Source organism: Equus quagga, chromosome 13 (assembly GCF_021613505.1).
Source record: "Equus quagga isolate Etosha38 chromosome 13, UCLA_HA_Equagga_1.0, whole genome shotgun sequence".
NCBI lineage: Eukaryota > Metazoa > Chordata > Mammalia > Perissodactyla > Equidae > Equus > Equus quagga.
Window position 1 is genome coordinate 97,548,565 of NC_060279.1, and position 20,577 is coordinate 97,569,141.

The window sequence follows — 20,577 nt, forward strand, 5'->3', positions numbered from 1 at the left end:
TCGTGCAGAGGGTGGCTTGGTGCATGGTGACAGAGCTCACGAGGGGGCATTCCAAGTGGTGGGATGGACCAGCATGGCTGTGTCACTCTCAGCAGGGTAAGGAGAGTGTCCACACAGGAGCACTGCCCTGCATGCGACTTCAGAGCCCAAGCTGGGTGAAGAGGGCATCTGGGTATGAGAACCGCCTAGCATCGAGTGTTGGCGCCCAAACAGGGGCATTGGGGACATTCCTGTGGGTCAGGTAGGAGGTGGTGAGGGTCAGAACCCAAGTAGGGGGAGGAAAGTATCTGCGTGGGGGAGGGGCGGCAGCTGTGATGGGAGTTTGTTACACTCAGGGGGGCTGATCAAGTAAGTAAATATGCTAAGGGCAATGGGAGCCAGGTTTTTCGCTGTCGGAGCAAGGAATTCAGATGTGGAAAAGGAGAAAATAAGAATGAACCTTGTGATGTTAGGTTGAAACTAGATGTAATGGTATGAACTCACAATTATCTGTATCGATAGATATAAATATAAGCAGGTACTGGGCCACTCAGGTCGCCAGGCTCATTTCTGGGGGTTGTGCCACCCTGCTGTCCCTTGCAGGTGTCTGGGTTCCAGCATCTGCCTGGCCTGATGGCTTCCTGCTTCAGCGGGAGTCACTGTGCTGAGCGACTCCACTTGGGCCACCTATCCCATCACGTAAGACAGTATATGCACCTTAAGATCCTGAAGAAAAGGTGAAATGTCCAAGTAATGTTTAGAGATAATTTGTGAGGCCAAGTGAAAAAAAGATGTGGCCATCAGGACATTGAGCACGGCGTTCTTCTGGCTGAAAGTTATCATTCTCCTCCGCTTCCTCTGAGGCTGACGTGGAAGACAGTGTTTGAGTCATCTGGGATGGCTGTGGTGTGATCCGTGCCATCATGACATGGCTTCTGGTCTCTGCGGACTGTGGTGACACTTGGCATGTTGCTGCATTGGTACTCCGAAATCAACAGTCATTTTTAACTGCCTAATGGTACACACGCTGTCATCTCATCTGACACAGGCTTACTGATCCTGGGTAGTACCCAAAGGAAATATTACTAAAGAATCGTGAAACCTGCAAAAATGCTAGAGATGATGGACATGTGTCCACAGTGTTGCTGCATAAAGCCAGGGGGCAACCTTTATTGCAGTGATCGCAAACATATCTTCAGAAAATGGATCGTCACTGCCTATGGGCGGACAGTGGTGTAGGAATTTCTGTTTCAGTGGAAACCTCCCCCTGGTCCTTGGATAATGTTTACACAAGTGTTATACTTATAATAAGTTGTTACATTATACATTTCTATTTTGGGCACCTTTATATGTGTTATTTTTTACAATTAACAAATAAACAAAAAGGTTTACATATATTTAAATTTTTTCTTCCCCTCTTCTTTGCAGAGTGGAACAGAGGAAAGAGATCTGTATTTCCCTTGGCAGGAAAATACTTGCTTTAAAGATTCCACGTCTAAGGGGCTGGCCCCGTGGTGTAGTGGTTAAGTTCACACGCTCTAGTTTGCCAGCCCCAGGGTTTGCCAGTTGGGATCCTGGGTGTGGACCTACACACTGCTCTTCAAGCCATACTGTGGTGACATCCCACATAGAAGAACTAGGAAGGATATACAATCGTGTACCTGGGCTTTGGGGAGAAAAAAAACAAAGAGGAAGATTGGCAACAGATGTTAGCTCAGGGCCAATCCTCCTCACCAAAAAAAAAAAGATTCCACTTTTAAGATGTAAGAGTGCCCAGGCTGTTCAGCAAATCGCTTTACACAGTAGTATATAATTGAGAACGGAAACCCTGACATCTAGGAACTGGTCTGACACTTACAGGTAGGCCTCAGTGGTGTTGAAAGCCGGCCTGGTGCTCACATTTAGGTCACGTTATGCTCCTGTTGGACATAAACGATCTCACAGAACTCTCAGATCAAGGTCACTCTGAGACCATAATGAAGGGAGAGGAAGCAAGGCCACTTCATAATTTTGTCTAAGCACAGACAAAAACAAGGTCTCTGGACAACCCACACAATATACCCCAAGCCCCCTCCCCCCACTAATGTGGGTGGCCCCTGCTTCTTACCAGTCACAGCTTTAGCCTCCTCACTCTGGTCTGCCTTCACTATGGGTAAGATTGATGACTGTCCGATCGTCATAAAATTCCTCTTGCTTCCTGACAGCATCCAACCCAGAGCAAAGTCCTGCTTCCTGAAACTCGCCCCAAATCACCTAACACAACCCCAAAAACTTGAATAAGTCTTTTCTAACACCCTCTTCCTGAGACGCCCAGCAGTTTCCCCTGGTGTGTGTCCCTCCTTGTTGTAAGCACTAACCCCAGTTTATTCAGCTACAGGCGTGTTCCTGGGGTCTGCGGCTGGAGGGCGCTGACGTAACACATGTAGTTAATTGTAACGTTATTCTTGTGGCAGCTTCTGCTCCCACTGGTCTCGGCCCCTTGCTTACTTTCAAAATGCAGAAAGTGACTTTGAAATGCAGAGCGCTGCTCCGGAGGCCTTGAACCCCTGGAGAAATTGTATTAACCAAGGTCACTCTTGCCTAGTTTTTTGGGGTCATTTGACCTAAAGGAAATGGAGAAAGGCCCCGTAAAGTGTCATGAGGATGGTTAGAGAAAACAAATGGTCTCCGCCTCGGGCTCTCCAGATCTTCTCCAAGATTCTCCGGGAGCTTTAACTTGGATGAGGGGTCAGGGCAAATGTAAAAATGACTCGAAAACCCTAGAGAACAATCCGTCCTAATCATCTTTCAGGTTCCTTCATATTTTTCTGAGACCACGATTAAAGGCCAGCTCTGTCAAGCAGAGAAAGTCGACCCCGTCATTAGAATAGAACTTCAGCGTTTCCTTCCTCGGCCTCCGCTCTGCACCACGAGGTCCTTGACAAAGGGACCGGGTCTGATTCAGCTCTGAAACGTGACTCCCTCCAGAATGGAGGCCACGGAAGGGGGCGCGAGCGAACACGTCCCAACAGCGGCAACACCAACCAAAGCACCGGATTACAGTCCTGCTGAGGGAGCAGTCTGTTTTATGGACTCAGAGAGGGTATCTTGCCAGAGAGGTCTTCACAGTTCTTGCGAAGGACTGCGGGGTTCCCTCCCCGTTAGCTGGTGCTTTCTGCTGTTCATGTCTGTATTTCACGCACTCCGCCATTCTTGGGACGGGGGCATGACACCTGTTTAACAGATGAGGACTCTGAGTGACAGAGTGTAAGGCAGATGCTTCAAGTTGCCGGAACCCACAATCCTGACCCCAAGACGGATGATCCTTTCAGGTGGTGGCAATATTCTGTCGCCTCCCCCACCACCTCCGCCTCCCCCGCCTGGCCCCGTTCTTTTCTTTTCTTTTTTTTAAAGATTGGCCCCTGAGCTAACAACTGTTGCCAATTTTCTTTTCTTTTATTAATTCTTCTCCCCAAAGCCCCCCCGCACATAGTGGTGTATTCTAGTTGTGAGTGCCTCTGGCTGTGCTGTGTGGGAGGCCACCTCACCGCGGCCTGACGAGCGGTGCCACGTCCGCGCCCAGGATCCGAACCAGCAAAACCTGGGCCGCCGAGGTGGAGCGCACGAACTCAACCACTTGGCCACGGGGCTTGCTACCCTCCCTCCCCCTATTATTTTCTTTGCTGTCACTTCTGGGGCACGTGGCTTTGTTCTCTTTCCCAAGTCTCTTCGCCCTCCATCACTGATGTTGAGGGTGTGTTTCGACACTTCAGCAATTTCCCTCCTTTACCCTCCCCCTTCCAAATGTCTACTGGCTTTAAGATTCTTTTTTCCCCCGTGGTTTTGTTATTGTCATTTTTTTAAGTATCTAAAAGGTCAGATATTGTAGAAAGTGTGTAACAAACCCGAAGCGTTCCCGTGGCACCCCCGCCCCATATTTCTGTCTACTTCCAAGAGACGACTACTTCCAGTTCTTGTTTCTTTGGAAATTTACTTCCATTATTTCTAAGTGATAGGCTTTTGTCAACTTATCAGTTTTAGATATTAGTAACTACTGAATGTGAAAGATGACTTGAGGTGGCTTCACTACCCCCTTTTTTCCTCCTTGCCCTGCCTGCTTGAGCTCACTTACTCCCATCTTCAGCACGGCACCCTCTCGCTCCGTGCCCCAGCCAAGACCGCGGTCCAGCCTTTCCAGGGTAAACCTGCGGTCTTCAGCCAGGCCGGAGACGGTCACAGGACCCGGACTAACAACAGCTCGTGGATTGACTGCACACCAGGTTCCAAGCACGCTGCACGTAGGAACTCTGATTTGTAGATAGCCTTTCTTTTACCCAGTCCTCCTCTTCCAGCCCTCACCCCCAGAACCGGGCACTTCTCACTTCTGATGGGACCCTGCCTGGGTTTCCCTCCGTCCAGGTCTGTGTTCCTCAGGTCTGCTACTCAGTGAGCAGGCATCTGCCACTTTGCAAAAGGGTGTTGCTGCCGTCTCCTCTGCTCCTGTCCTTGTGACTCACGCCTCGCTCTCTTACCTCCTTACTGTGTCAGTGAGGTTCCAGGAGCGGGAGCAGTTCATTCCCCGCTCAACCTGCCAGGCTTCTCTGGAGGAATCACCGCCGCCCTTCCAGGACCTGTGACTCCCCGACTGTTTTTCCTTATATCTTCCTCCCATCTCACTCTGAATAGATAATGACATTTGGATATTTGTTCCAGAAACATTAGCTGAATGTCCACCATGTGCAGGCGCTGGGACCTGAACTGGAATCAAGGTACGATCCCTGACCACAGGGGGCTCCGCTCTGGAGGAGGGGACGTGAGCAGTGCCAAGCAGGGCACGTGCACAGGGCTGGGGGGGCGCAGGGGAGAGTTCCTGCCCCACTTGGGGCACCAGGGAAGGCTGCCCCTGCCGAGGTGTCTAAACGGACATACCTCAACAGAGAGTGCGCAGTGGTCCAACCAAACGCGTCTGTGCCCCAACGAGACCGTGTGGAGCAGAGCCAGAGACATTCGCGGACCCCAGGCATCCACCTTCCCCCGCCCTCAGCATGCTCTGGCGACTCTGCAGGGTCAGCTCTCTGTCCTTGATACTCCCTCTGAGTGTGACAAAGGCAGGAACTGCCAAAGACTCAAATGGTTTTCTACCTGTAGGAAACGGGGTTGGGGAGACGTATGGGGCTTTATTCTGTGGTCAAGGGCTGAGGACTGAGGTTCATTTTCCATCTCTTTCCCCAAGTTTCTGAAATGATCTGGTTGGAATTCTTGCTTCTCTCTCAAGCTGTAACCCAGGCCATGTGTCTCAGCAGCTCATCTGTGAGGAGAGCAGGAGGCACACAGAGGATCCTAGTCAAGGCCCAGGTTCTCCGAAGGAGGTAAACTGCTACAAGGAAATTAAACCGATTCAACTTTGTATATTTATTGAATAAACCAATCCCGGGTAAAGAGAAATGAGAACTAGGTCTTGGGACAGAGGTTGGGGAGGTGAGGGAAGTCCCCGGCCCCTGGGAGTGGGGACAGGGGTCACTTGTAAAACTCATGCTCCTGCTCGTCCTTCTTGATGACCGTCTTGTACGCCTTCTCGAAGTCCTTGGCCAGAACAATGTAGCGGTTCTCGCGGACGGCCAACATTCCGCTCTGTTGAGGGATGACAGTTACAATCTACTCCCTGTGCCCCCCACCCTAGGGATGGTGGAGGAAGAGACAGACGGGGCCCGAGACCCCAGGGAGACCATGAGGGGCCGAAGGACTGCAGCAGAGTGGTCTCGAAGAGGAAGGTCTTCACACGGCCCCTGCCCGGATCCAGAGAGAAGCCATCACTCACCTCCTGACAGATGGAGTTGATGTCGGCTCCTGAAATCTTATCTGGTCGGGCCACATCTGCAGCGTGTGACTTAAGGAAAGCACTCTAGGTGGAAGCCTAGAGCTGGAAGCCATCCTTGGGCTCTCCATCCCCAGCCCCCGCCCTGGCTGTGGCGATGGCAGAGGTGGAGCTGAAGATCCACGCCCCTTCCCAGCTGGGACCCTCCCTCACGTCCAGGGCAGGATACAATCTTCCAAGTCAACCTCCTCGGAGAGATTCATCTTGCTGGTGATCGTGGAGAAAATCAATCTCTTCTGACGGCGGTCAGGGAGGGGAAATTCAATTTTCCGGTCCAGGCGTCCCGGCCGCAGCAGGGCCGGGTCCAGCGTGTCTGCTCGGTTCGTGGCCATGATCACCTGGCATTGGGGACAGCCCGGCTCAGGCCTCCATCCGCACTACACCCTCCTTCCTTCGTGATGCCTGCCCCCTCCCATGCCAGCCTCCCTCCTTCCCTGACTCCCACACTCCACCTCCCCCTGCCCATCCCGAACCCCAAACCTTGACGTTGACATTCTGGTCGAATCCATCCATTTGATTCAGCAGCTCTAGCAGGATTCTCTGCACCTCCCTGTCCGCTGGAGAGCGTGCAACACAGTCAGTCCATGGCATGCCGTACAACAAGCCTGCCCAAGACCCCAGGTCCTGTCTGGGCATCACTCACCCCCCGTCTGTGCGTCGAATCTTTTGGTGGCGATGGCATCAATCTCATCTATGAAGATGATGGCAGGTGCGTTCTCCTTGGCCAGGCGGAACACGTCCCGGACCATGCGGGGGCCTTCGCCCAGGTACTTCTGTACAAACTCGGACCCCACAACCCGGATGAAGGCAGCTGACGGCAGGATGACAGGGGTTAGATGAGGATGGGCCCCCTGTGGGGCCCATTCTGCTTTAACGGACACTGAGGATCCCCTGAGGACAGCCCTTTCTTTGGACACCCACTCCAAGCAGCCAGGTCATTCTCTCATGCGCTGGGCTGGGTCCCAGATCCCGCCAGAAGACCAGCCATCTGCTCGTGCCCCACAGCGACCCAGCAGCCCAATCACAAATCCTGCCCACACGTGTCGTTTTTTGGCCCAACATTAAAAAATCAGGATATTAAAAAAAGAAAAAACAAATCCATCTGTGCTCCAACATGCGCGTATGGAGAAGAGCTAGAGACGTTCGTGGAAACCAAGATACAAAAAAATCTGGATTTCCAGAGGGCTTGAAAAATCAGTAAGAAAACAGAGAGGCTGTCCACACACTAGGGCATCATACTGCCTCAGCAAGGCTCCGAGTTCTGTTGGCTACAAGGACCCACTTGTGAATATTATGCAAGAGTCAGGGACCCCAAACACATGTTCTGGCGTAAGCGGCAAGTGGCAATGAGGCTGAAGACAGGTTTGTTCCAGGCCTCTCTTTTGTAACCTGTTTCTTAAATTTCAGCTGGTTTGCTAGTGACTGGATGTGGCTTTGTGTTGCCCAGAGCAACCTCCGGGACCCTCGGTGCAGCCACCACAGAGGAGGGAGTCACACAGGCCACTGTGTAGAGCTGGTGGTTTAATGCCATAAACTAGGAGTTGTGCAAATTGCGGTCCTGCCTCGACACGCCCTAAAATTCAGAGTTCACAGCTGGCTCAAGGGGTCCCTCCTCCCGAGGACCTGCGTCACCTGAGGGCTCGTTCAACATCCAAATCTCGGGCTTTCTGACTTTTCCTGCCCTAAACGCACCCCAACCGCCTTGCTTTTGGCCCCACATTTACTTGGCTGCTCTGCAGGCGTCCAAGCTGAAAATCCTGGGATTCCCAGATCTGACCCTGGCCCCTCGGCCTGCCTCTGCCCCTCCATCATTGCAGTCCCGCCCCACGCTCGCCTTCCCTGTCCTCCCGGTCTCTCAGTGCGTCTCAGTGAGTGTTTCCTGGTCACTGGAATGCAGCGTGTCCCACTCCAGCTCCCCCTACGCCAATCTGTTGTTCCCCAGCCCTGTGAAGGTCATCAACCAGCACTCGATGGCGCCAGCCCGAGACCGGGACTTGCTCCTAACGCCCCCTTCTTGCCAACCACATCTGGTCAACAAGTAAATCCTATCACTCTTACCCCTGAACCCTACCTCTCTTCAGTCCATCCCCGAGGCCCCTACCCAAGGCCACCCTTATCTGTCCTCCGGATCACTAGTCTTCTAACTGGCTGCCAGATTTCTCCTCCTGCCAGTTCACCTCCAGCTGCCAGAACAGTCTTTCAAAGCACAGCCCCTCCCTCAGCCAGCCATTCAACAAACATCTTCTCAGTACCTACCACAGTTCAGTTACTGGGAGGGCCCTGGAAACATAGAAAAGAACCAATGCACAAGGTCCCTGACCTGTAGAGTTTAGTCAGGGTGTACTCACAATTCTCTAATTGAGTTCTTTCCCACCCCAGGGCCTTTACACATGCTATTCCCTCTGACTTGGATGCCCTCTCCCAACTGTGTGCCTGACAAACTCCTCACACCTCGCTTCCTCTGGGAACCCCTATCAGAGAGGCCTAGTCTGCGTGGATTGACACACTCTCCTTTTAGGGCAATCCCACTACCCTCCTTGCTTCCCTGGAGCATTTGCTACTCTGCAGACTCTCCCCACTTGACCTCCCCTCCAACCGTGAGCCCCCGTGCCCACTTGGCTTTAGCTGCAGGGGCCTCCTCGCTGTTCCTAGAATACAGCTTGGCACATATTAGGTGCTCAATAAATATCCTCTCAATGACTGAGTTCTAAGTGTGTATCAGTCCTTTCCCCAGTCACACTGGGAGATTCTCCAACGCAGGGGACACGTCTGACGCATCGCCGTCTCCCAGCCCAGGGCCTGCGAGAGCAGAAGCCCAGTGAACTGCTAAGCAAATGGATCATGACCGTGGCTAACATTTACTGTCCACTTACCTCGGGCCACATATGGGTCTAGAAGCTTTATATTGATTTAATCCTCTGAATAACCCAGAAAAATAGGGATTGGAGTCACGGAGAGGCTAATTCACTGAGCAGTTACATAAACTGACTTCCTTACATAAGTTGGTCACATGAACTGACTTACTCAGCAGTGCTGGGGAGCCAGCTTTCAAACTCCCTGACCCACAGGTATTAGGATTTTAAGATGTGCCAAGGCCTGTCCCCAGGCTTTACAAACAGTAATACAGTGACTTTCAGACATTTCTGTCTGGAACCTACACTAAGAAATACATTTAGAAACAACCACAAGCATGTATGTGTGTGCCCACGTGTGTGCAACGTTTCAGAAAACAAGACGAGTGCTTACTATGTGGGATAGATTCCGCCATTTCTGGTTCTGTTGCATTTTTTAAAATGCTGGTGGCAACTCATGAATTTGAATTCATTATTACTAACGGGTCACAACGCACCGGAGGAAGAACAGTGCGTTATTTCATTCACTCCTCACAATCAGGCTGCAAAGTGAGTCCTCCATTACATGAGGAAACTGAGGCACGAGGAGGTGATGTCACCTCCCCAGGACGGCACAGCTAGTAAGGAAGACGCACACCGGGGCTCTGACCCCAGGGCGCGTGTTCTTACTCACTGTGCTGTGTCAGTTCCAGGGCAGAATGAAAGACACGGGGCGAGGCCCTCGGAAGAGCCCAGGACAGAGCTCGGGAGAGGCGCCGAGCGGCTCACCTGTCGTGTGATGGGCCACGGCCTTTGCCAACATGGTCTTCCCGCAGCCAGGCGGGCCGTACATGAGGACGCCTCGGGGAGGATCAATGCCGATCTGGAATGCAGAGGTGGAGAAAGAAGGATGAGCCGGGGAGTCCTGTCACCCACTCCAGCGAGGCCTCTCCCTTCCCTGCCACCCAGCACCTCACCTGCTTGTAGAGTTCGAAGTGCGTGAGCGGGAGCTCCACGGCCTCCCGCACCTCCTGCTTCTGGATGTCCATGCCCCCGATGTCGGCGTACATCACGTCTGGCTTCTGGTCTGGTGGGAGAGCAGAGCCGGGGCTCCCAGCCTGGCCCACAGGGTCCCTTCGGGCCTCCCCGGCCCTGGGCTGCCCCGTTACCTGAGGTGAGCATCATTATGCTGCTGTCGGCCTCAGGAGGCAGCACGTCCACCAGGGCGTTGCTGTGCTTGTGGAGGGCCACGGAGGCGTTGGGCTTGAGCAGCTCACGGTCAATGGTGCTCAGGATGCGCACGTAGTAGTTGGAGCCTTTGGGAAGGCGACAGGAAGGGAGAGGGGAAAATGAGAAGAGCCAGAGCCTCAAAACTCATCCCTCCCCGCCACCTCACAGTTGCACCCTCCAGGCCACCAGTATCTCTCACTCAGACCCCAACTGGCCCTCCTGGCCTCTGTCTTGCCTCCTCCAGTCCATTCCCCACATCCACATGAACAGCAGCATCTATCTTTAGCTCCAAATCTCTCTTGAGGCCCAGCCCCGGGGGACCAGCAGCCTCCTGGAATGCCCCCACTGGACATCACCCGTCTCTCTCTCGTTCACCACATCCCAATGCGTTCTCGGGATCGTCCTCCAAATTGGGCTGCCCCTCCTGTCTGGCTCAGGGAGGCCCACAGTCCCGGGTCACCAGGCAGAGCCGCAAGCCTCGTGCTGGACCTTTCTCTCCTTCCCACCACAGTACATCAGTCGCTGTGACCTTCCACCCAGCCTCCCGAATGTCTCTCCACCACCCTCTCCTCTCCTCCCCGTGGCCCCTGCCCTGATCCAGCCCTGTCCTCTCCCGTCCAGGTCTCTGCACCGGACTCCGCCCTATTCACCCAGCCTCCAGTGCCAGCTCTCCGATCCACCTTCTACATATATGGTGGTGATACACACATCTCTTTCCAGTCTCAATCTCTCTCCTGACCTTCAGGCCCGGCTGTCCAGGTCCAGCAGCCTGCCGGACACCTCCCTGTGATGGCCTAGACTGCCCTCGCTGTCTCCCTCCAGACCTCCTCCTCTGCCCGTGTCGCCATCTGAGGGATAGCCCCACTGTCCCCCTAAGTCCTACAGGTCAAAGACACAGGCCTCATTCCGGGTATCCACCATTCACCACCTCACCACCAGCCCATCAGTCCAATTCCAGGTCTGGTCACACCCCTTTCTCCACCTTTATAAGAACAGAGCTTGGACCAAAGGAACAGAGGCCAGAGGCAAAAAAAAGACAGAGAAGATGCAGAGACAACGAGCATCCTAAGGGCAGGCCTGGACCCATGCTAATAACAGCAGCTACCACATACTGAGTCCTCCAAGAGCCCAATCTCTTAACACTTCACCCACGGTTTCAAACTGCAGGTCCCAACTCAGTAGTAGTCATGAGGTCAATTTATAGGGTCATAGCCAGAACATTGTTTAAAACAAAAACAGACTAAAGCAGAACAGGAAACATCAGAGTGTGTCACACATAGTAGGGCTAAACATGATTTGGTGAAACTTATTGTATATGTTTAGTGTATACAGATGTATATATGTATACATATATATAAAAAATACACACGTGTATGGAGAGAGAGAGAGAATGTGAAACATTTTGCAAAACACCCTTTACACAGTCTTGCCTCGTTTGCTGCTGTAAGACCCTAGCACTGTTCCTGGCACGTGGCAGAAAACAGTCACCAGTCATTGAACGAACAGATGAGTGGAGGAGGCGCGCCCTCGCCACCCACCCGCGCACCTGTGGTGGAGCCCACGATGGCTGTGTTCTGATCCACAGCCTCCAGAAACTGTCCGATGACGAGCGGGATGCTCTGGATGCGCTTCACCTCCTCCTGGGCGTGGAGGAACTCCTTCTTCAGGTTCTTCTGCTCATCCTTGATGTACTCCTCCTGTACCTCCAGGAACTCCAGCTCCTGCTGCAGCTTCTGTGGGCACAGAGCGGAGAGGTGAGGGACGGCTCCGGGCCTTGCTGAGCCACAGAGCGGTGGACGGTGGGTGGAGGACGGGACGTCGGGTCCTGTGCACCATCTGGATTGGGGCTGAATGTACCTTGTAGCGGCTGTACAGGTCCTCCAGGTCCTCTGGCTCGGGTCCCAGGAAGGACAGGCCAGTCTGGGGCCGTGACACAGACAGGGCTGGCATCTCATCCTAGAACAAGGGGAGAAACTCAGGTTGGAAGAAGAGGGTCCCTTCATGAAAGAATCTAGAGCCCCCTCGCCACTCACCATGAATCACTCAGCCTCTAACAGACTCCTGACACCATTTGGCCCCTCTAAACAGACCCTGGAAACCTCTCAGCCCCCTAAATAGTCTCCTACTGTCATCCAGCCCCTAAAAGGCCCCTTCTATCAACTGGCCCCCCCCAAACAGATCTTCTGCTATCATATGCCACTTGTAACATGTCCCCAAAGTCACCCAACTCCCAACTAGGGCCTAAATTTCACATCACCTCCTTACCAGACCCCAATGCCCCCAGCCCCCCTCAACAGGTTCCTAATGTCATATGGCTCTCTCATATAGAGAGAAGTCACCATGCCTTCAGACAGTTCCAACATTACCGGGTTTCCCCCGGAAGATCCCTCATGTCACAGAACCCCAACTCACATGAGCCCCTTTATGTCATCCAGCTCCCCAGGGAGCCTCCAAACATCACTCGGCCAGACCACAGATATTACTTAGCACCCCACACCGGCCTAGCCGAACATCAGTCAACTCCCCAGCCCAGCCTCAGACATCATTCAGCCCCACGGCCGAGCCCCAAACATCACTCCCACCCCGACACATCCCCAAGCCCGCCGGGCCACCCATGGCACGAGGCACTCCCAGCTAGACCTCGGAATCACTCAGTCCCAAGCACCTCTAACGTCACTCATCCCGCAGCCCCGCTTTCCCAGCCTCACTGCCAGGCTAACATCGCTCGGGCACCCAGCCAGGCCTCGGGACGGCACCAAGCTCTCCACCGAGGCCTCCGAAATCACCCAGACCCGGCCCGGGACCCCCGCAGTCATTCAGCACCCCTCCCGGGCCCGCCCCGCCCTCTCCCCGCGAGCCACGCGCCCCCGGACCTGAGTTTTCTCCCCCAGGATGCCTATCTCCTCCATAGTGACCAAGCCGGTCTCTGTGCAGCCGGGCCAGATCCAGTCACCGCTTCCGCTGACGCTACCGGAAGCCCTGGGCCTGAGTGGATTCTGGGAAATGTAGTTTAAGACGTCGCTGAGAGCGGGCGAGACAGGCCGCATAGGAACGAGGGAAGGGAAGGCCTTTCCCTAGGCTCCGCCCCCAAGATTCGCTCACGCGCTCTCCGTATCGCGCGGGCGGGCCCGGGGCGTTGCGCGTGCGCAGTGGCGCCATCTCGGGCAGCCCCCTCGGGCTGGAGTTTTCTCGCCAGTGGGCGGCGCTGCCCTATTGCTCTTTTGACCAAGGAACTCACCAATCCGTCAGGGAGAGATTGGTGGCCAAGTGCTCTTCGCACTCGTTCGGTGGCAGGGCTGGAGATGCCGTGGGCCGGGGTCAGCAAAGGAGGTGTTTTAGGGGGTCTCCACGTGGGCTGTGCCTGAGGATTGGCCCCCGCGCAGGGACGTGGAGGCCCTGGCTGCTCCTGAGAGTGACAGTCGGTACCGGGCTCCACCCCAGGGTGAGGGGCCCCAAGCCGGCGTTACCATTAGCAGCGAATCAGGTAGAACCCATGCGTCGGGGCTGGAGGAAATGAGGCAGTGGGGCCAGGAGTTGGGTCACGCAGGAGACACGCAGACCTGTGCCAGGCCCTGTGCTTAAGTCTTACGTGCGTCACCTCTTGAATCTTAACAGACACTACGTTCCCTCTTTTACGGAAAGGAAACAGGCTCAGAGCGGCCAAGCCACTGCCACTCTCAAGGGCCAGGGCACCGGGTCCCAGATCTGTCTGTCCCCAAAGCCTGTGCATCTAGCCCCCAGGATACACTGCTGCTCATCACACCAGCTACAGTTTTTGTTAAGTAAACTTTTTATTCAAGACGTGTACAAATCGTTACTGTATAGTTCAACGGCTTTACACAAAGTGAACACACGTGGAACCAGTACTCAGCTCAAGAAACCCAACGTTAGCAGCCCGCAGAAGCCTTGGCGCAAGCTCTCTTTCTGCCGCCCCCATTCCCTCTGAAAGTTATCACTTACCTGATTTCTAACAGCGTGGGTTACTTTTGTCTGTTTCCAACTCTCTATGGCCCCATAAAGTGTGTACTGTGTATTTGGCTTCTTTTGCTTAACAATATGTCTGTGAGATTCACACGGCATGTAAGAATAGTTTTCCTTGCGGCCGACCCCGTGACTGCGTGGCTAAGTTCTCGCGCTCAGCTTCAGGGACCCACGGTCCGATCCTGGGCCCGGCCACCGAACCAATCGTTAGGCCATGTTGAGGTGGCGTCCCACATGCTGCAACTAGGAGGACCCACAACTAAAACATACAACTATGTACTGGGGGGACTTGGGGAGAAAGAAAAGCAGGAAAAAAAAGTGGCAATTGGCAACAGTTGTTAGCTCAGGTGCCAATCTTTAAAAAAAAAATAGAATAGTTTTCCTTTTCATTTATGTGTGGTTTCTGTTGTGTAAATATGCTTGAAACTGGATATTTCCCAGTTTGGGGCTATACTGGTGCTGTGAATATTCTGGTACATTTCTTTGAGAAACACGGGAATATACTCAAGCGTGGAATTGCCGGTCACGGGACAGGTATGTGCTGAGCTTTAGCAGACACTGTCAAACTGCTTACATATAGTCCCGCCAATTGTGCATACACTTGATACTGTCTGTCTTTAAAATATTTTTTTCCATTCTGGTGGGTGTGTTGTGGGTTGTCGCACCAGACCCCATTTATGCATTTACTTGCAGCCAGGCAATTTCCAACCCATGACCTCAAATCCTTACAACACCCTCAGAGCTAGGTCTGCTTTTCCTGATTTTACGGATGAGGAAATTGAGACTCAGACAGGGGAAAGTCACTTCCAGTAAACCACAAAGAGAATTAGTGGTTACCGCTCAGTGCCGGCCCTATGCCAGGCGAACCCGGAGGTTAACCAGCTCGGAGTCCTGCCTTCCTTGTTTAAGGTCCCAGTATTTTTATTTCCACAAAAAAAGGAAAACAATGACAACAACAAATCCATCCTTTTTTCTCGGCATTGGCAACTCTTGGTTCTGTCTTCTAGATCTCCAGCTAACGCCCCAAAGGTATGCCAGATTTCTACTTGAGTCTGAGAATCTATGGCTTAAAATAGAGTCCATCCTCTTGCTCCTTGCTTCTTGTTCTCTATCCTCCTAGTTTCCAGACTTCAGACTCAAACCTCTGTGAGTGCCTTGCCTTTTATTGCCCACGCCCAGTCAAATCATCACCATGTTCTCTCTGCCGCTTTTGGCAAGGATAAATCAGTGTATCCCTTTGGAATTTTTATGGATAATAATCGTAAGTAACCATTTCCTGAACACTGACTATGTACCCTGTTCTTTGCTATGCACTTTACCTCATTATCTCATTTAATCCTCAAAACGACCTTAGGAAGTGGGTAGTAAAAGTAATCGATATATATAGAGTCCTTACTTTGTGCTACGCAATCTTAAGCGCTATATACATATCATCCGATTTAATTTCATATCAAAGTGGGATTTGAAGTGGGAACTGTCGCCTGACTTCCTCCTTTCTCAGGTTGTATGTGAGAAACCAGTCTCAGAGAGGTGAAGTCACTTGCCCAAGATCACACAGCAAGTAAATGGTAGAGTTGGCATTCAGATCCAGAGCCTGAGCTCTTAACCTCTTGTGATGGTTGTCACTTGGATTTGCAGACGATCTTCCACAGGTAAGCCAGTCAGTCATTCTCAAGGAGGAGGACGTCAAATCATTTAGGGAGTTTTTTCAAGCTAGACCCACCTTTACTTGTACCCTGTCATTATGACTCTCCCTCCCATCTCCCAATTAAGAACCACCTATCTAACTCATCTAACAGATGGGCAAACTAGAACCAGGATCGGCTCCGTTGACTAAAATTCATCTTTCTGGGTTCAGACCCAGGGCTTTCTTCCTCTCGCCTCCACTGCTTTCTAACAGAAGTCCTGAGCAGCTCTTGTTTTGAGAGAGGGTGTTCCCAGATCTGGGCCTTTAGAGCCCTGGGTGAGGCTGAGTGAATACAGGTGACAACACACAAGTAAGTAAAGACAGCTGGGCTGGCAGAGAAGGGATTCCCCATCCAGACAGTGGCTGAAACTCAACTCCAGCCACGAGAGCCACGCTGGAAGGTGAGCCCATTGTTCCCGGATCTGATGTTTCAAGGGGAGTCAAGAATCCAGATTGTCAAGTGAAATCTTCTAATTTTTAAATGTTGACAATGAATTCAAACACTTAAAAACGCCCTTCAGGCCAAACAAAACCCATCTGTGGCTTCATGCAGTGGATAGATGACCCCTGGTCTAGGTTCAGCCTGTCCCCAGCATTGCTATCGAAGGCCAAAGAATGCAAAGCTTCCCTCAGTCCCAGGGTGAAAGCAGAGGGCGGGGTCTGACCCATTCTGAAAGCAGCAAGAATACAAGGGAAGGGAAGAATAAGGATTAACCTCCTGGAAAAACAAACTTAAATGTCAAACAATAGCTGACGGGTTAAATAAACTTCGCACCATCCCTCCATTATGGACTATGACATAATTTTTAAAAGCGATGGAGAGTATTTAATGATAGGCAATGTGTTTGCAGAATGTGTAATACCTAAGAGAAGAAACAGATGACAAAGCAATAAAGTATAAACCCTTTTAAAAAATCTATTTGGAAATTTCAGTTGCAGAAAATTTTTAAGAATGATACCTACTCTTAGCCCAGATTCTCCAAATGTTAACATTTTAACACATTTGCTTTATCATTCTCTTTGTCTCTATGCATGCAGTCTTACATACGTGTGTGTGCACAGACATATTGTACATGTGTCTAGCTATATATATGTATACTTTAAAAACCACTGCTGGGATTTTCATCTGGATTGCATTACATCTTTAGATCAATTTGGACAAAACTGGCATCTTAACAATAATGAGTCTTCTCATCCATGAACGTGGTATGTCTTTCCATTATTTGGTGTTTTGATTTCCTTCTTTTTAGTGTTTTGTCCCTTTCAGTATACAGATTCTGCACGTCTTTTGGTAGATTTACACCTATTTCATTTTTCAAGCTATTTCAAATACTACCTTTATAAAAACAGGTATAATTGATACACAACAAGCCACATGTACTTAAAGTATACAATTTGCTAAGTTTGGGCATATGTATACACACATGAAGCCATCAGCAGAATCAAGAATCTATCTATAACCCTCAAAAGTTTCTTCACGTCCCTTTGTACTCTCTCCTTCCTGCCTCTCCTTGCCCCCGGCCCAGAAAACTCAAATTCATTTTCATTTTTTAGACTTTTATGTAAATGGAATCATAAACAGGTCCTCTTTCCCTCAGAATGATTATTCTCAGATTTATCCATGTTATTGCGTGTGTCCACAGCTCATTCGTTTTTAGAGCTGAGGATTCCATTGTATTGGTTGATAGTCTCTGGCTATTACAGGTAAAGTTGCTGTGAATATTCACGTCCAAGTTGGACACGTGCTTTTATTTCTCTTGGATAAATACCTAGGCGTGGAAGGGATGGGTCATGTGGTGAGCGTATGTTTAACTTTTTAAGAAACTGCGAAACTGATCCCCAGAGTGGTTGCACCATTTTACATTCCCATCCACAGTAAGAGAAGTCTAGATACTCCACATCCTCACCAAACGCTCCCTGACTTTCCAATCAGTCTTTTCAATCTTAGGTATTCGAATAGGTGTGGTTTTAATCTGAATTTACCTAATGACGAATAGTGTTGACCCTTTTTCCCTGTGCTTATTTGCCATTCAAATATCTTCTTTGGTGGAGTGTTTGTTCAAATCGTCTGCCCATTTTTAATTGTGTCATTTGCTTTCTTATTATTGAGTTTCAAAAGTCTTTATTTCTCCTGGTATCTCGGTCTGCTTGGGTTGTCATAACAAAATTTCATAGATTGAGTGGCTTAAACAATGAAAATTTATTTCTCACGGTTCTGTGGGCTGAGAAGTCCAAGATCAAGGTGCTGGATGATTTGGAGCTTCATGAGGACTCTCTTCCTGGCTTATAGCTGGCTGCCTTCTCACTGTGTCTTCACACAGTGGAGAAAGAGAGCTCTAGTCTCTTCTCCCCTCCTCACAGGCCGTGTCTCCAAATACAGTAACATTGGGGGTTAGAGCTTCAACATATGAATTTTGCAGGGGAGACACAAACATCCAGTTCATAACACTTATACAAGTCCTTTATCAGATATGTTATTTACAAATATCATCCCAATATATGGCTTGCCTTTTCATTCTCTACTAGTGTCTTTGAAGAGCAGAAGTTCTTGATTTTAAGTCCAATTTATCAATTTTTTTCATGGATCATGCTGTCGGTGTTGTATCTAAAAAATCTTTGCCTAATGGAAATTCACAAAGACTTTCTACTACGTTTTCTTCTAAAAGTTTTGTAGTTTCACATTTTACATTTAGATCTATGATTCATTTTGAGGGGTTTTTTATATAGGGAAAAGTGTTATCAAAGTTCATCTTTTTGCATATAATACCCAGTTGTTCCAGCACCGTATGTTGAAAATACTATCTTTTCCAACCAAATTGCCCTGCAACTTTGCCAAAATTCAGTTGATTATGCATGCGTGGATCTATTTGTGGACTCTTTGTTCTCCTCATCTATTTTCCTATCTTGTCATCAAGACCACATTGTCTTAATTCCTGTGGCTTTAGAAATCTTGAAATTTGGTAGTGGAAGTCTTCCGACTTTATCCTTCTTTCTCAAAATTATTTTCACTATTCTAGGTACTTAGCATGTCTATAAGATTTTTTAAATCAGCTTTTCAATTTTTATAAAAAATCATGACGGGCTTGTATTCAGGAATACACTGGATCTATAGACTAACTCGGAGAAAATTGACATCTTGGCATTAAATTTTCCAGTCTATGAACCTGGTATATTTCTCCACTTATTTAGGTATTCCTTAATTTCTCCCAGCACTGTTTTTCAGTTTTCAGTCTACAGCTCTGGCACACCTTTTGTTGGATTTATCCCTATGTATTTCATATTTGATGATCTCATAAATGATATTTAAAAATTTTTGTATTTCCAATTTTTGGTACCCAACATATAGATATTTGATTTTCTTTTGCACATTTTCCTGCAACCTTGTCAAAATCACTCATTAGTTTTAAGAGTATTTTAGTAGATCCCTTGGAATTTTTTACATATCATGTCATCAATGAATAGAGATAGTTTTATTTCTTCCTTTTCAGTCTATATGCCCTTTATTTCTTTTTCCTGCCTTCTTGCGCTGGCAAAACTTCCAGTACAATATTTAACAGGAGTGGCGAAAGCAAACATCCTTTTCTTGTTCCCAACCTTAGGTGGAAAGCATTCAGACTTTTAACATTAGATATCTTTCCAGATGCCCTTTAGCGGATTAAGGACGTTTCCTTCTATTTCTATTTTGCTGAGATTTTTTTTCCACCATAAATGGATGTTAAACTTTGTCAAATGTTTTTTCTGTATCTATTGAGATGATCAGGCAGTGTGTTTATTCGTTAGTCTATTAGTATGACGAATTTCATTAATTGCTTTTTGAATGTTGCATGAACTTTATATTCCCAGAGTAAGCCCTACCCGACCTTTTTATATCCTATCCTTTTTATATATTGTTGGATTCAATTCACTGATATTTTGTTAAGGATTTTCATATCTGTGTTCATGGAGGATATTGATTTGTAGTTTTCTTTTCTTATAATGTCTTTGTCTGGCTTCTGGTATCAGGATAATGCTGGTCTCATAAAATGAATTGGAAAGTGTTCCTTCCTCTTCTATTTTCTGGAAGAGATTTTTTAAAAATTCATGGTTTGTTTTCTTCTATATTTGATAGAATTCTCCAGGAAGTCTTCATTGGCCTGGAGATTTTTTTTGAAGATGTTTAACTATAAATTCAATTCCTTTAATAGTGGCAAGACCTCTCGGATTATCTTTTTCACCTCTGGTGAGTTTGGTAGTTAGTGTATTTCAAAGAATTGGTCCATTTTATGTAAGTTTTCATATGTATGGGCATTGAGTTTTGTGTAGTATTATCTAATTATCCTCTTAATGCCTGTAGTTTCTACAGTGATATCTCCTCTTTCATTCTTAATATAAGGTAATTTTTTGTCTTCTCTCTTTTTTCCTCAGTCAGTCTGGTTAGAGGTTTATCAAAAAGCCAGCTTTTAGTTTCATTGATTTTTCTCTACTGTCTTTCCTTTCTCAATTTCATTGATTTCTGCTCTTTCTTATTTTTTTCCTTCAGTGCTTGGGTTTTATTTGCTCTTCTTTTTCTAGGAACTTAAGGTAGGACATTAGATTTGAGAACTTCTTTTATATGTGTTTACTACAATAAATTTATCTCTAAAAATTACTTTCATTGCTCCCATAAATTTTGATATGTTTTCTTTGCATTCAGTTAAAAATGTTTTCTGTTTCCTCTTCAGACTTCCTCTTTGACTCATGGATTATTTAAAAGTATGTGATCGTTTTCCAAATATTTGGGGATATCCCAGATATCTTTCTGTTACTAATTTCTACTTCAATTCTATTGTGGTCGGAGAATATACTTTGTACGCGCGTATTTTGTATGGTTTCAATTCTTTTAAATTTTTTTAAAGTGTTTGTTTTATGACCCAGGAAATGGTCTGTCTTGGTGAATGTTTTATGTGTCCTTGAAAACAATGTGTTTTCTGCTATTGTTGGGTGTAATGTTTTGGAAATATCGCTCAGCTCAAGTTGTTTGATAGCAGTGTTCAAAT

At 48.8% G+C, this 20,577-nt stretch overlaps 1 protein-coding gene across 1 annotated transcript; it reads right to left on the bottom strand.

Moving 5' to 3' along the window:
• Nucleotides 1-5,346: 5,346 nt before the first annotated feature.
• PSMC4 (proteasome 26S subunit, ATPase 4) lies at nt 5,347-12,920 on the bottom strand. The gene is made up of 11 exons (XM_046683856.1): nt 12,768-12,920; nt 11,752-11,850; nt 11,441-11,627; nt 9,834-9,980; nt 9,642-9,751; nt 9,454-9,547; nt 6,477-6,644; nt 6,314-6,390; nt 6,003-6,171; nt 5,777-5,832; nt 5,347-5,589 (listed from the first exon to the last, which is right to left on the bottom strand). Exons 1-11 carry the CDS (start codon nt 12,801-12,803, stop codon nt 5,476-5,478), a joined length of 1,257 nt encoding a protein of 418 aa, XP_046539812.1. The 5' UTR covers nt 12,804-12,920; the 3' UTR covers nt 5,347-5,475.
• Nucleotides 12,921-20,577: the final 7,657 nt, after the last annotated feature.